Consider the following 16,618-nt stretch of genomic DNA (forward strand, 5'->3'; position numbering starts at 1 on the left):
ACAGTTCAAAGGTTTAGTCCATTATTGTCATGGCAGGAAACATGGTAGAATTCAGGCAGACATTACGCTGGAGAAGGAGCTGAGAGATCCACATCTGGATCCACAAAGCCGACCCCTAGTGCCACACTTCCTCCGTCAAGGCCACACCTCCTAATCCCTGTCAAATAGCACTACTCCCTAATGGTCAGGCATCCAAATATACGAGCCTATGGGGCCGTTCCTATTCAAACTACCACAGATCATGAGTCACAAACCTGTGTTTATCATGACTCTACAGGTTTGCATGTGCCATGAGAGACTATCATTAGATGTCATGCTGTCTGAGTGTGAGAAGGGGGGCAGGGATTTTGCTCTTGGCAGATGCAAGCACAGAGATTCAAGATGAAGTGTATGGCCCATAATCACCTGGAAAGTCTGACACATCACAGTCATTTTTGGCTTTTATCTCTGCCAGAGCATCATTGAGACAAACACTGTTTTGTCCAAAGACTCTATCTTCCTGGTGGGTAAACTCTTTCCTAGGATTGGAGCCATTTCTCCTGGAGACCGATAGTTAAGACCTGGGAAGTAAACAACTCACAAGTTTCAGGCAGTTCCTCAAACTTACAGACTTCACAAGGCCCCTTCCCCAGGGTAATGCGAACAGTAACATTTGATCCCACAGGGTAAACCTGGACTAGTCTCACAGGGAACTCCAAGGACGTGGCTTCTCTGATTGTCCCTCATTTGAGCCATGTGCTTGTAGGAAAACCCCAGTAAACTCCATGCTTCACTAAGCTAGACCTGAGTGGAATGTTTTCTTTTATCTGTCCTTGCTCTGTCTAGGGTGGGCTTGTTCACATCTCCCTGGGAAGAGCCACGTGACACAGAAAAAAAAAAAAAAGCCTAAATGAGTAGATGGTTCTGGAATATCAAGGTGTGTAATACTCAGCTTCTCTTTGGCCTCTGGCAAGTGTAAACTCACACCAGCCTTTCATAACAGTCTAGAGGAGGAAGATGTGAACTCAGTTAAGACTCTCACTAGGGACACATGTATACCCAGGCAAGACAGGAAACAGGATAGGTGCCGAGTGGAGTGGCCAGTCCAAGTGACAGGAGGAGGATCCAGATGTGCCCTTGTCTGTTAAGCCAGATGTTAGACTCCCCGCATGTATTGTTCTAATCCCTCCTTTCCTGAGGACAGCGTCTATGCACTTCAACTGTAGCCCCAGCTCAGGGGTCTCCTCTAACCCTCAATTCCTTTTTATACTCTGGCCCCTCAGCTCTGCCTTCCAATGTGCATAGAATCTGCACTACTTCCCACTGCCCCTGTTCACACACCTCCCTACACCCCAGACCCTCCAGGAGGACACAAGTCTGAGGGGATAGTGGGAGGGGGGCACCCAGGCTGTTCCCACACTTCCGGTGCCACATAGGAACCCCTAGATTGAGGACCTGCAGCCCCATGGTCCAAAGTCTTAGGCAGAGAAAATATCAAGTTTCAGGCCAGCCTGAACTACATTGTAAGACCCTATGTCAATAAATAAACAAATAAATGCAAAGAGGGTTGGGAAAACGGCTCCTCAGGTAAGAACCCTGGCTGTACAACCACGAAGACCTGAGTTCGGATCCCCAGAACCCATATAAAATGCCAGGTATGGCTGATTGTGTATGTGCAACCCCAGTCCTGTGGAGGATCAGGACACGAGGGTTACTGGGACTTTCTGGTTGTCCATGTACCTCCAGGTTCATCATGAGACCCTGTTTGAAGGGAGCGAAGGTAGAGAATGATAGACCATGACACCTGACATCCTCCTCTGACCTGGGCATATGTACACAACCTACACACACACACACACACACACACACACACACACACACACACACACACACACACACAAACTCTCTGGCATCTGTTAATCTTGCTTAATTTCCCCTCCATTTTAAGCAGGTGTTAGACATTCCCAATACTCTTACCTGTAAGCATTTTTATGTGTGTGTGTGTGTGTTTGCCTGCCTGCATGCATGTGCAACACATGTGTGCAGTACCCAGAGATGCCAGAAGAGGACATCAGATTGCCTGAGACTGGAGTTACAGACTGTTGTGAGCTCCCACTTGGGGACTGGGAACATCTCTCCAGGCCCTTTTAATCAATATATTTTGAAACAGGTCTCACTATCCCAGGCTGGCCTCCAACTCACTATGTAAGTGAGATGACCTTGAACTGCCTCCTGAATGATAAGATTACCATGTACACGCCCACAGCTCATGCTGGGGTGGAACTCAGGGCTTTGTTCCATGCCCCCAGCCCCTCACTTAAATATATTTGTTGACATGTGTTATAGGCTGTATCTTCCATTTTTACACCTTTTTGTGTGCAGCTCAATAGCATTAATACAGTCACAGTGTTACGGACCATTGTGATGTCAAAAATTGCTACCATCTCCAAACCAAGCTCATAAACTCATTTCTAACTGCATTTGCCCGGTTCAGGCACCACGAGTTAAGCTGAGACTTTGTGTCACACTGATTTCTTTCTGATATCCTCAGGGGTCCATCACACTGTGACACAGGTGCCACCCCTGTCTACAGCTGGGCAAGTACAGCTCTCAGAAGAAGTACAGCTGGAAATCATGGCTTTGGATCCAGTTACAGTGACACTCCAGCAAGGCAAGGGAAAAATAAGCCAGTTGGGCTTTGTCAAAACCAAACATGTTAGAGTCCCTCAAGGGACACTATGAAGCAAGTGACAGTCACAGGGTGGGAGAGATCATGGGCAAGTTTCACATCTGATGAAAGATCGACACCCTTATCTGATGCCATTTAGTTTTTGACAAATCATTCTATGTGTGACTTGCAGACTGGGTCTGTAGGTTCATGTTACACAGAAGATTATCCCCTCTTCCTTCATTCCCTGACGCCCATCCTGTCACACCCTCAGGCCTCTGGGGCAGTGTTATATTTTTACAAAGGTGGCTGCACATCCACCTGTTCTCCTCACAAAGCAAAAATGGTTGCACAGCACCATCCATCCCATCTGCCCTTCCCACAGTGTATCCTTTGGAAAGCAGCCTGGATCTCATCCCTCGGCTCTGAGTGAGCCTGGGACTATGGAAGGAGATGGTGCCTTCACTAAGTAGTAGAGTCATAAAGCCATGCTACATCTCCCTGGTCTCTCGGGTGTCCTATGAGTCAGACTACAAAGTGGATAAACGTCTGAGATTGGCTTTTTTGCTCCATTGGGGGTTCAACCTGATTATTGCAAACACCAAGAGTCCCTCTATTGTTACTGCCAGGGTAGTACCCAATCTATAGCATGGATACTACATAGTTGGCTTAACACACACATGTTGAAAGGTGTATTTCCAATCAAAAGACGTTTCCAGTAAAGTTTCTCTGTGCATATGGGGCTGGTTTCAGGTTTCTGTCTGACTTGTGTAAAGGTATATTATGGGATATATGGTAATCATGTGTTTATATGGTTTTTGTTTCCCTCACTCTATAGTGTAGGCTGACCTGAATTGCATGGTCTTCCTGCCTCAGCCTACTGAGTGCCAGGATTAAAGGCCTATGCCACCACTACTGACTACATTTTTAATTTTTTTAATTGCCAAATTATTTCACAGAGGGGCTATGCACTTTATTTCCTCCGAATTCTTTTTTTTTAAGATTTATTTATTTATTTATTAAGTGTACAGTATTCTGCCTACATGTCTGCCTGCAGGCCAGAAGAGGGCACCAGATCTCATTACGGATGGTTGTGAGCCACCATATGCTTGCTGGGGATTGAATTCAGGACCTCTGGAAGGGCAGCTAGTGCTCTTAACCACTGAGCCATCTCTCCAGCCCCTATTTCCCCAAATTCTTATGTCCTGTTGCCGAGTGTGGCTTGGACTGGCACAGTAGCCATGCCACCATGGCACAAAGCAGCCCGCCTTGCTGCACCCAAGCTTCTCCAAAGAGAACCTCAATGTCATCCGCCTAGATGACCATTCATTATCATAAGAGAGGTAGCACTAAGCTACAACAAGGAAGTAACCTTGAAGGTGCTGCTCTGAAGAGGAAATTTTACCAAGGCTAGCCCTGACTTCTCATCTCTCTGGGTTCACAGAATCCTAATCTGATTCCTGCAAATTATTGGAAAGAAGTATCTGGAATGCCAATGGTCCTCCAAAACATCCCACCTCACCACGGTTTCCCAGTCTCCAACTCAGATGCCCCCTCACTATGCGGGCAATTTCCCTTCCAGGGGCCAGAGAGCCGGTGGGAAGCTCAGAAGAATCTCTGTGGCCCCGGGCCACCCAGAGCACCCAGGGAGGGTCAGTGGGAGGAGGGCCCAGGATGCAGGAAGAAACCCTGGGCCTTGGCGTCATCATCCACCTGGTGCAATGGAGAAACAGGAAGCCGGGATGGGGCAGGAGCTCCCATCTGCCTGGACCAGGCTCTGTGCCCTAGGGCTGAAAGCAGCCAGCCTATGTCCTATGGGGGAGGGACAGCAGTTCAGCTCTCTGGGACTGGCCCCATTATCTCTAGCTGTGGGTGCAGCAATGAGCCCAGAGTCTGTGAATGGGGATTCTGTGGGCCCTGCAACAAGCTCAGGGTTCAGCTCAGGGGAGAACAGACAGGGACCGCCCTGCCTGTGAGACCAGCTTACCCTCCAGGCCTCCCTTGCCGGCGGGTCAGAAGGTGGCGACGCCCCCCGCTGCGCTCCCCACTCTGTGTTGGCTGGGGACAACCCCCCGCACTGGGATTGGACGCCAAAGAGCCAGGCGGAGCGGGCGGGGACCCCAGAAGCCCAGGCTCCCCGCGTCCTGCATGCAGACGCTGTAGGTCCAGCCAAGGGAAGCCAGTGCCGGGCCCACTGCGGGCGGCCAGCGTGGAGGAGGAGGCGGCGGCGGCGCCAGCGCGGGCCAGCACAGGGGTGGCCACGATGTTTGACAGCTCACAGTACCCTTATAACTGCTTCAATGATGACGCCGACGACTACCCTGCCGGCAGCTCCGACGAGGAAAAAAGGCTCACAAGGCCAGCGTACAGGTGACCCTGGGGCAGATGACAGGGCCCACAGAAGCTGTAGAGGGTTGGGTCATCTGGACCTGACACGGTCTAGGGAGAGGTGGGATTCCTTCCTTCTGCGGGTGTTTGAGGAAGGACACACGTTCCAGTACACTCTGGAACGTGAGGAGGTCCACCATGAGGGGAGCAGGTTAGTGGGGTCTGGGTAGAAGTAGGGAGCAGCAAGGAGATTATCCAACGCTCCGCGGGAGTCCTGGGGGGCTGAAAGGGATTCATCCAGCAGGCCACTGGCAGTTTGAAACGTTCTTGCAGGGTCTAGAAGGTATTGGAGACTCCAGAGGACTTCGGGGGTTCCAGGTGGTCTCAGTGTTCAGAGGGTCTCGGGGGTCTCAAGCAGGTTTGGGGGGCTTCAGAGGGTAAAAGGTGTTGCAGAAGGATCGGGGTGCTTCAGGGTGTCCGGGAGACTCCAAAGGATCTTGGGGGGCTTCAGAGGTTCAGCAGAGGCTTTCGCTAGCTGTAGAGCTCTGGCAGGCCCTTGGAGCGCCAGTGGATGGGGATGTGGGGGGGTGTCCATCTGGTCTCAAGGATTCCAGCCAGCCCCAGGGCAGGACTGAGTTCACCAGCGCTCCTGCGGCTTCAGCGCCACCCCGCCTGATGCAGTCCCTCTGTCTGGCACCCCTGTCGCAGCTACATCGCACTGATCGCCATGGCCATCCAGCAGAGCCCTGCGGGACGCGTGACCCTGTCCGGCATCTACGACTTCATCATGCGCAAGTTCCCCTATTACCGTGCCAACCAGCGCGCCTGGCAGAACTCCATCCGCCACAACCTGTCGCTCAACAGTTGCTTCGTTAAGGTGAGAGCCCCTCCCCCGCCCACTGTTCTCACTGGACCCTCAGGTGTCTGCAGTCATCCTGGGTGACGAAAGGGGGAGGGATGTCACCTCCCGCAGGGGGACAAGTTCCTTGCTAGCATATACCAGAGGGAACCCGCGACACACTTGCCGGAGGTGCGTCCTGCCCCGGACTTGGGGACGCTCGCTGAGCCCTACACTTCCGCAGGTTCCACGGACCGAGGGCCACGACAAGGGCAAAGGCAACTACTGGACGTTCGCGGGCGGTTGCGAGTCCCTCCTGGACCTTTTCGAGAATGGCAACTTCCGTCGGCGACGCAGGAGACGTGGCCCCAAGCGCGAGGGAACCCAGGGTCCCCTCGAGCCAGCAGCGCCTGGGTCCCCGGGCCCCGATAATGCGCAAGCCCCAGATCGCGGGGCCCGGGTCAGCCCTGCCACACACAGAGACATCAAATTCAGCATTGACTACATCCTGTCTTCCCCGGACCCTTTCCCTGCGCTCAGGTCACCCTGTCACTCCCAGGAAGTCAGGTATCCAGCTCTGGATACCCAGCAAATGAGCTTCCATTTTTGGGCAGCATGAGGTGGCCTCTGGAGCTCTGCAGTCAGTTGAGGACTTGGGCCTGATCCTCCCCTGAAGGCAGGACTTGAACCAGGCATCTTGAATCAAGAACCCTGGACGTTGCCACATCTACATACTTCTTCCCAGACAGCCCTGGGGACTCAGCTCTACATTTGGAGGGAAGATCTGGAGACCTTCTTATAAAAGGTATTTATGGTGGTGAATAAAAACAGTTCTCTCACAGGAAAATCTGGCTCGGATTCAGCTCCACTCCAGGATTTGCTGTGGGACTCACTGAAACTCCCTGCACCAAGCTGTAAAATCACCTGAGGCTCCCTGGAATCAGGTAGCATTTTGTCCTCAGCCATGTGGCAAGTGGCTTTGTAGACATCTCCATTCCAAAGTTAAAGTGTACTCACATGAAGCTGGCTAAGGCCTTCCCTGTAAAAATAATGAGATTTAAAACAGCGAAGACAGATGTTAATCTGTCCTGTGGCTATTACTTACCCCAAGGCTTACATTGATGTCAAGCTTTAAGTGACATAATCAGAAGTGTCCTGTGTTCTCAAAAACAAAATGTACCTCCCAGCTGCGGCATGAGGATGCAGGCCTATCATCCCAACATTTAGGAGGCTGAGGCAAGAGGATTACAAGTTCAAGGCTCACCTGGGCAAAATCAGTGAGGCCTTGCTTCAAAATAAAAAGATAATAAAAAACTTTAAGTGGCATGTAATTTCTATACCGGAAAGAGAGGAAGAAAGGAGGGGAAGTGGAGAGGGAAAGGAACTTTATCTTGGTTCTACTCAGTCCCTACCAGCTTCCTTGCGTGCAGGTACCCTAGCCTGGGATAGTACCACCAAACTGCACAGTGAAGTGCTCAAGACAGGAGTGGAGATATACTCCACTTGAAGTGTAAATGATTTTATTATCATTGAAATGGGCAGTTTAAAAAACACAGTTAGGCATGCCCACCATTCCCATTTTTCCACCAACCTATTTTTTTTTTTTTTTTTTTTTTTTTTTTTTTTTTTTGCTGCTGCTGCTGCGTTAACTGTTTGCTGTGGCTTAATTTGAATGTTAGCAATCTCATGCACTCAGTGACTATTTCCTTGAATGACATAAATCGCTCCCCAACCAGACTGACTGTCTCAATTGAGAATTACAGTCCTGGTTTGGTTTAGAAACAGGCTGCACGAAAAGAAAGGTGGCCGAGGAAGGATGGAGTCACAGGAGAGATCTCTTAGGCCTAGCTACCATTCAGCCTGCTGGAGTAATTAATCCCTTTGCTCCCATGCCTGTTCCATAGGGCCCTTACTGGCCTGGGAAAATAGAAGGGGTTCTGGGGCTCTGGGGCCCTGCTGCCGGTCTCCTTTAAGGAGTAAACCTGCTTTCTGACCTCCAGGCTCTGCTGAGCACAGCTTCTGCCTGGAAGCTGTTCCCTAGCCCAGCCCAGAAAGACGAGAGGAAGCCCTCCTCCAAAGCCCATTCCAAAGGTGCAGCTCCTTGCACCCCTTGCAATACCACCTGAGGCTTTCCAGAATGCTTGTGGGCTCTGCCATATTATGGCCAGGCATAACATGGCACCTAGAACTGTGCCTGCCCTATGCAGTCCCCCTCCTCTGGTCTGGCTTGTCTGTACTGTCAAGGTGGTCTTTGTGAGTCTGTATGTGCCTGTGCACTTGTGCACATGCAAGTGTGTGTGTGTGTGTGTGTGTGTGTGTGTGTGTGTGTGTTCGCCCACATGCACACGCATGCACGCTATGGTTGTGCTCCTGTCTGTGTCCTTGTTTTGTGTATCTGTCCATCAGGCATGCTAAAAGCATCGATTCGAGATGGTTTATGACACAGATGGTACACACATCAAAGGTAGCTCAGACAGTGTCGGAAGATATACTTTTTTTCTGCTACCAACTGAGAAAATAAAAGTTGTGTTTCATCTTTTGGATGCCTGCTTGTTTCCGACAGTTTGTTCTGGTTAGCAAAGTCTAATTTAAAACCAGAAAACCCCTTGCCCTGAGCAAGACAGAGGGGCTTAGGGAGACTCAGTCCCTCTGCACAGGGATTCACTGCCAAACTCAATCTCCACAGCTATAGATGGCAAAGGTGAGGACGGTGCCAGGTGAGGCTGGTGTACCCTAAGGTTTGCCAGTCACTTTGCAGAGGTTATCAATCATGTTCTTAGAAGCAAAGGGACATTTCCAGTTTGCCAGCAAATGCTATCCCAGGACGTCAGGAGTGAGTGGCATTTAATATGGATAACATAACAGGGGTGAGGGCTGGCCGTGACCTATTCAAATGTCGCTGCCACCACGCAGACTCGCCCAACGTGATTATAATTAAATACTTTATGCCGCTCTTGCAAATCCGCAGATTGATCATCGATACGTACATTACCAGCACATTACCCCGAGCAGATGTCTGCCACGCACGTGTCACGGATCAGTAGGTTTCCATTAACAAAGTTGGGAGGTGCTGCCAAGTGCAAGCTCCAGGGAAGGGGGGGATGTATTGGAGTTAGCATGGTCCCAACCAAAGTTCCTGGGCTGGGCTGCAAATCTCTGTAGCCCCAGAAGAAAGTAGAGAGAGCACAGCCAGCTTCAGAGGGCAGAACACCTAATCCAGACTGTAGTTCTCCATGTGGGATCCGGTGGGAGGCCCAGCAACCTCCCTAGCTGGAAGTGAAGGAGAGTTTCCCACAGCAAGCCAGAATGTAACTTTGGGTTCCTCTGCTCACCAGGTGCAGCCCGCCTTCTGGAAACTATTGACTAGTCAATGTAGCAAACACTCCATGCTGGGATAGCCACCACCGTGACCTGCAGAAGCACAGGACACTGCCAACAACTGAGACCCTGAGAAAAGGGATGTTGATAAGAACCCAGCCCTAGGCTGGAAAGATGGGGGCTTTCGGAGTAGATCAGATACAAATGTGGCTACAGGGAGGCATAGGAACAGATCCCAGATTGCCCCAGGCCCCATGCTTACCACAGACTGGTCCTTCTTTAACCTTGGGACGACACCTCCTGCATTGGTACCAGATCTGTCCCCCTTACACTCTGGCTTCCACCTTTCAGCATCCGTCCCTTTCTGCACTGCTGGTACCTGGGATTGAGAAGGAGGCTGGGAAGGACTGCATCTTGGGCTGAGGACTGAGTAACCTCTCCATTGCACTTTTGAACACCTGGCTTCCTTGAAGCCACTTCTCACTCCTCGCATAGGCTACCTTGCAGTGTCCCCAGGGGAGGACACTGGGGCAGAGAGACAAGGGTGTTTTCTTCTGTCATCTGCCTGTGACTCTATCCCAACTTTTTGGAATGGTCTAGTGACCTCCTGTTCTGGGTCTCCACCCTCCACTGTGCCTCAGTTTCCTCACCGAAGCCAGGTTCTCTCCCATCTCCTGAGTTATGATGCTACAAGGAACCCCCACCCCCCAGGCCTGGGCTGTGAGGTCAAGGCTAGAGTGTGCTCATCTCAAAGCACGAGGGTCTCAGCACAAACATTCTAGGCTTAGAACACAGGTTGTAAGCCGTTTCTCTCCAAAGTGTAAAAAGATAGGTATCGTGGGACCCATGGCAATCCTGTGTCCCTTCCAATGTCAGGTCTATCTTGTCCAACTCCTACCATTCTGGATGCATGCCCCATCCCCTCTACCACTCATTGTCTCTACCTAGGCAGTTTCCTGATGGTCTTGAATGTTCTGTTGAAATCTGCTAGTCTGCCCCATATAGAGTGTTTACTGACTCGAATCTGAGAAATCAACTTCTGTAACTTGGGATTCTGGCCTTTGAGCAGATGTTGGGGTACAATCCCAGGGCAGCTTTTCTGTGTCTCCTACTTTGTAGGAGCCATCAAAGGTCTCATGAGAAGCAGAGAAGGCAGTAGCTGGACTGGAAAGAGGCTGCAGGTGTCCCTTCTTATCAGGCTGAGGGCCTATAAGAAAGTTACTGCAGAGCAAGGCCATCTATCTGCCCAGGTTCACGGTGACAAGGCCACCCCTAGAATGAGGATGCTGGGCAGCTACTCCTTGCAGCACTGGGTACTGCATGCATCACACAGGTTGGGGGAAAGAGCAATGAGGGGCAACAGCTGTCCACAGGAGCCTGGAAATCCAGCCCACGTGGTTGAGGGACAGGCAGATGGGTCTCCAAATCACAGATACAACACCCAGTGTGTGCCAAATTTTCTCTCTGCCTGGCACTGCTCTGAGAGTCTCTCATGAAGGGTGTAGTAAACTGGTGTTAGAAACACTGTCTACTGAGCTGGAGAAATGGTCTGAGGTTAAGAGCCTGGACTGTTTTTCTAGAGGACCTGAGTTCCCAGTGCCTCAGGCGGCTCACAACCACCTGTAACTCCAGTTCCAGAGGACCAAACACCTTCCTCTGGCTTCCATGGGCACGAGCACTTGTACCCATATCCTCACACAAATGAACATGCATTTACATGATTAAAACTAAACCTATGACTGTGCTTGGTGGCATACACCTTTAATCCCAGCACTTGGGAGGCAGAGGCAGGTGGATCTCAGGAAGTTTCAGCCCAGCCTGGTCTACATAGTGAGTCCTAGGCTAACCATGGCTACATAGTAAAATCTTATCTCAAAAACAAAACAAAAACCTATTGAGATGGCTCAGTGGCTAAAGGTGCTTGCTACCAAACCTGGCTACCTGCATTTTGTCTCCAGAAACCACACAGTGGAAGGAAAGCATCAATTCCTAAACATTGTCCCTTGACCTCCGTGCACTCTGTGACACCTATATACTCTCACACGTCTACCTAAATATGCATAAGCACACAAAATAAATAAATGTAATACTTTTTAAATAGACTATCAACTAGCTGAAGTACTGTTCCAGGGATAAGGTGACCTGGAACAGCCCAGCATCTTCACTGTGGATCAGCTGCTGAGTTGCTGATGTTGGGGCATGGGGTGGTGGTGGGGTCCCTTCTGGTGGGACATCACCAGTGCCCACCTTCTCTGGGGGAGTTACACAAAAAACAATAGGAAGGATGGAAGGGAGGGAGAGTGTGAGGGAGGGAGGAAGGAAGAAAAAGTACAGGCCTGTGACCTGTGATGTGACAATCTTTAAACAGTTACAAAATTGCATTTTCATTTTCATTCTGCACAAAATGCCAGTCACATCCTGGGCAAAAAAGTGCCTGGTCTTCATGTTCCGCTGTGCAGATGGGACAATCCCCAAACCAGTGTGGAGCTCGTGGGGCCCGACAGAAATTAACAGGATCTTGTATGCACCAGTACAATTACATTCAGGCCAGCTTTAGGCGACTTCAAACGCAGGTTCCAAATAAGATGTGCGTTCACTGAACTGAAACACGGGGTATTAGATTTATAATAAACACACAGAGAGGTCACATGGTACTGCCATTTCTCAAGAGGAAAGGAAATTGAATGGGAATGGCAGGACTTTGTTCAGCTTGGCCCTGAGCACTGTGTTGAATCCAGGTGGCAAAGCAGAATCATTGGCCAAGAGTAACCCAGTTTGGAGCACCTGCCATGTCCTGGATTCTGCCACTGGAGTTCTCTGTGTAGTCCAGTCTGGCTTCTCATTTGAGGCAATCCTGTCTCAGCCTACAGAGGGTTGACATCATAGCTAGGCTTGCATTTACTTTTGAGACAGAGGTAGTTTTGAACTTGGGACCTTCCTGCCTTGGCCCCCCAAATGCTGGCAGTACAGGTGTGCACCACCACACCCAACTTCAGACTCTTTGCGTGTCCCCCTGTGCCCACCTGCACTCAAAATGGAATCCAGAGCATTGCACCTGCTAGGCAAGTACTGTGCCATTGAGCTGAGCCCCCAACTCCCAGAGTCTCTCTGTAGGTGTCGATGGGGATGTAACCACCCTGATCCAAGGAACAAGGGATGTGCTACAGTATTTTGGAGGCCACATATACCATCATCTAGGGCTTCTTCCAGTCCCTGAGCTGGTAGAAAGTGCCCTACTAAAGACTACCCTACCCTCCAGGGCACATCAGCACCAGGACTCCTCAAGGCCTCCCCCTCTTACAAATCTCTGGTGTAGAAGTGAATGAGAGTGGCGGGAAGGGACTGGGTAGCTTTGCTTCCATGGCAGGAAGTTGAGTGGGCAAGCTAGCTCTTTCCTGGTCAGGGTGACCTCCAACTTGGGAGGTGAGGGCAGTGGCTAGGGCTCTGTATGTACAAGGAAATAGCTGATCCCTGAGTACAGGACACAGGCAGGGGAAGAGCTGGACACTGGGTATGGAGGTCATTGCAGGACCCTGAGAGTTCCAGCAAGAGGGCCAGAAGGCCTTGTTAGCCTCTGCCTCTCTGGAAGTTTTGTGAAACAACAAACAGGCAGCATCAGCCAGGGGGAGATGGGGCTGGGAGTGTTCTCAAGTGTGAAGACCCCTTGTGGGAGGTTTAGCAAGAGAGTGGCCTTACCTAGCACCCTGAATGAATGGTCTCCTCAGACAGGGGAAGTTGAGACTCACAGTAAGCAGTCAGGCCTCCATATGTGCATATGAGCACATACCAGCAAGCATATGATGTTTGAAATATGCATGGCAGAGCAAGGATGCCAGCCTGGCCTGAACACTCAGGGGAGATGGCGTCTGGTCCAGGGTAGGCTGCTGGCTCTCTCTGACCTGCTGCTGTCACGCCTCCTGTCCTCACACATGTAATCCCTTGTTGTAATGCCTTCCTCCTCTGCTTGGCCTCATAAACACCCCTGTGGCTCTTAAGTGAAGGGACACATCCTTCTCAGCCCAAGCCTCTGTAGCCTGGAGCAGGGCAGAGCTTCCAGCCCAGGCCAGGCAGTGAAAAGCCACTGCAGGGTGAGGGACACTTCATTGTCTCCAGGGGTATGGAGATCTGCCCAGGGACATGTAGATCCAGGAGAGCAATCCACGTTGGCTCCAGGGTTCCTGCCACCACCCACCCAGGTCACATGGGACACAGGCTAACAGAAGAGCAGGAGTCACCCCAGGAACAAACTGCCCCAGACTCCACATCCTTGCCATCCGGACTTCCTGGACCTAAGTCTGTCCCAGGACAGGGAAGGTGCTGGAACGTGCTTCCTCTCAAAAGCCCTGGGCTCACAGATGTGGGTCAGTGTTTCCAGACACGAAGGCCGAACAAGCCACATGTGTCCAGAGCTTCTGAGACGTCTGGAATGATTTCTCAGTTTTCTGTTTAGATAAACTGACTGGGACAGATGTTGGCCAAGAATCTGCAGGCCCCCACTGTCCCGTCAGCTCACAGAGGTTGAAGGTCCCCTTGAGGTACGGATTGACCCAAGCCACATCAGACAAGCAGACCCAAGGCAGTGTCAAAGCCCAGGGCAGCTCCAGGCTAGACTAGAAGCCATGCTAGACCCTTTGAGTGGCCCCTCAGCTGCCTAGCAGAGGCCTGCTTTGCACCCCAACTTCCTGCCTTGCCACCCCAGCTCCCATCAGAATAAAGAATCCCATCAGCTCCCACAAACCTCAACCCACCTAAATATGTTCTCAGACCTTGAAGCACATGGAATTTTCAGCTCTCACACTGACTCTGAGGCAAAAGGGAGGTAGATTTGTCCCCACTCTGCTGGTTAGGAAACCGAGGTCTGTCAATGGTAAACCAACTGGCCAGCCAGCCACTGGGGTGGGCACACCAACTTCCTAGCCCCTCTGCCCACTCTGCAGGTGGAAGAAACAGTTTCAGTTATCTCTTGGTCATGCCCCCATCTCTCCTGGATGCTTTGCTCAGTAGATATCCACTCAGTGACCCCAATGGACATTTCATTTTGGCACTTTTGTGCCAAGGCACCGAGGCCTCTTCTCCCAGAACAGAGGGGTCTGTGTGCTAGGGCCAGTGGGACGGTCCCCATTCCTGGAGGATTCACTCCTGTAACCTACTGTTCTGAATTACCTGTAAGGAGGGTCTGCTTTGGCCACAAGACTAAAGTCAGATGTCACATAACTTTGCCAGCCTCTGTGACAACCTTCCCAGGCCAGCCCCCATCCTGGCACATAACCACCCTGATCTGTCATGTCCCCTACCCCTGTGCACGAGGGATTGCATACACACACACACACACACACACACACACACACACACACACACACACACAGAGGGAGAGAGAGAGAGAGAGAGAGAGAGAGAGAGAGAGAGAGAGAGAGAGAAAGGAGAGATTGGCTTGATCCCAAAGCAGCAGACTAAACCCCAGCAACAGGGCTTCTACTGTAAGGATGGGGAAAGAGGCTTTTCTGCTGGGTGGACTGGGGTCTGGCTAGGGCTACACCGGGTAAGCCTGTCAGAAAATGAACAGCAAGGAAATAGATGCTAGATGGGGTGATGGAAACACCCTTATCCAGTCATGCCTGAAACTAGAAGTACTCTCCAGCTATCTGCACCACAGTCATTCTTTACTGTGTGTATGGCAAGTGACTGGACCCTTGGGGTTCCTTTGACCCAAGAAGTTTTATACAATTCTAGCTATACAGGTACATAAAATAGACACAAAATTAAAATTTATGGATAATAAATCATAGGCAAATTTATTCTCAATTCACATATATATATATATTGCTGAAGATTTGCATACTAATGAAATAAATGTGGTTTTGGCGTTGGGGGCTTTTTTTAGTTTAGTTTGGCTTGGTTTTTGGAGACCAAGTTTCTCTGTGTAGCCCTGGCTGTCTTGGAACTCACTCTGTAGACCAGGCTGGCCTCAAACTCAGAGATCAGCCTGTCTCTGCCTCCTGAGTACTGGGATTAATTTAAAGGAGTTTGCCACTGTGCCCAACTATGTTTGTTTATTTTTACATAAAACATTGAGGGAATATTTGATACTTCAAGATACAGAAGTGAGCCAGGTGTTGGTGGTGCAAGCCTTTAATCCCAGCACTTGGGAGGCAGAGGCAGGCGGCTCTCTGTGAGTTCAAGGCCAGCCTGGTCTAAGAGCAAGTGCCAGGATAGGCTCCAAAGCTATACAGAGAAACCCTGTCTCAAAAAAAAAAAATACAGAAGTGACTTTAATATTTTCAGAGTTAGTCAATATTTTGATTTTAGAATCATCTGTGTCGAGGACAGTACGTCACATACATATGAGGCACAAGGGGGCAGATGTGTGCTGAAGGCCATTTCAGGAATTGATGGACAGTCTGTCTTAACCCCAAGCCAAAATTCCTTGAATGTATTTGTTTTTAAATGAGCCTCAAGTCAACAACTCAAATGGGAGTTTTAAAAATAAAATATGCTAATACAAACCAATTCAAAGATATGCTAATTTTATACTTGGCACCAGAGGAATGATGGAAGAGATACATTAAAAATCTGTTCTGAGCCAGACATTGGTGGCACACACGGTTAAACCCAGCACTCAGAGGCAGAGGCAGGAGGATCTCTGCCTGCCCAGGTTCCATTTCCAATACTCATATGGTGGGTGGCAGTTATCCTTAACCCCACTTCCAGGAGATGCAATAGGCACATATGGGATGCACATCTGCATGCAGGCAAAATATTGTTACACATACATGTACAGAATAAAGACATTCAAGAATTAAAAGAAAGTCTAGCACTCACACCGGTTGTTTCAGGCTGTGTCCATTGCATTGTGTGGTGTGACCCGTATGTGGTGCAGAGGGCATGCTCTGTGTGTTCAGAGCCAAAAGGCTGCAGTGACATCGTCACTCCATACAACAGGGGCAAGAGCTGTCAGACACTCTGAGGTTCCCAGTGTGTTTGATTTTGAGTTGACTCTGGGTCGCTATATAGTGACTATCCAAAATCTTCCTTGTTACCAAAGTTTGTGGGACACCCCCACCCCATATTATTTACACAGCTGCATATAGTGTCACAACCCACAGCTTTAGAATCGGGGGTGTTAAGCCAAAATTTCCATATTTGTCAGGGAAATGTCTTCAATGGAGGATTTAAGGCTCACACTGTCCTACTGAAGATCCAGATGAAGATGGCGTTGGAAGTGAAGCCTACAGGCCATGGAATTCAATTCCCCTGGGAATAACAATGTGGACCCATCCTCGGGTGCCAAAGTATATCTCTAACAAGTTTCTCACACACAACTCAGTTTGGGGACCATGCTCCTGACCTCTCCGCAAATAGAAATAGTTGTGACAGGGTGTGACCTTCATGGAGACCTAGATTCCAGCACCTACCACTTACTGGTGGAGACTTGGGTCTATTTGGTTGCGTGTGCCCACACAGGCAGGGCTGAGGGTTCACACGTGACT

General features: G+C 50.2%; 1 protein-coding gene across 1 annotated transcript; it reads left to right on the forward strand.

Moving 5' to 3' along the window:
* The first annotated feature begins 4,910 nt into the window (after nucleotides 1-4,910).
* Nucleotides 4,911-6,432, forward strand: Foxl3 (forkhead box L3). Its single transcript, XM_027413767.2, has 3 exons — nucleotides 4,911-5,017; nucleotides 5,684-5,852; nucleotides 6,058-6,432. The coding sequence occupies exons 1-3, from the start codon at nucleotides 4,911-4,913 to the stop codon at nucleotides 6,430-6,432; spliced, it is 651 nt and encodes a 216-aa protein (XP_027269568.1).
* Nucleotides 6,433-16,618: the final 10,186 nt, after the last annotated feature.

Source organism: Cricetulus griseus, chromosome 4 (assembly GCF_003668045.3).
Source record: "Cricetulus griseus strain 17A/GY chromosome 4, alternate assembly CriGri-PICRH-1.0, whole genome shotgun sequence".
Taxonomy (NCBI): Eukaryota; Metazoa; Chordata; class Mammalia; order Rodentia; family Cricetidae; genus Cricetulus; species Cricetulus griseus.

Excerpts from the sequence above, each read along its gene's own strand:
- Foxl3 (XM_027413767.2), top strand. The coding sequence starts at position 4,911 with ATGTTTGACAGCTCACAGTACCCTTATAACTGCTTCAATGATGACGCC. Across the intron at positions 5,018-5,683 it reads CTCACAAGGCCAGCGTACAG|CTACATCGCACTGATCGCCA; the intron begins GTGACCCTGGGG and ends CCCCTGTCGCAG. Across the intron at positions 5,853-6,057 it reads TCAACAGTTGCTTCGTTAAG|GTTCCACGGACCGAGGGCCA; the intron begins GTGAGAGCCCCT and ends ACACTTCCGCAG.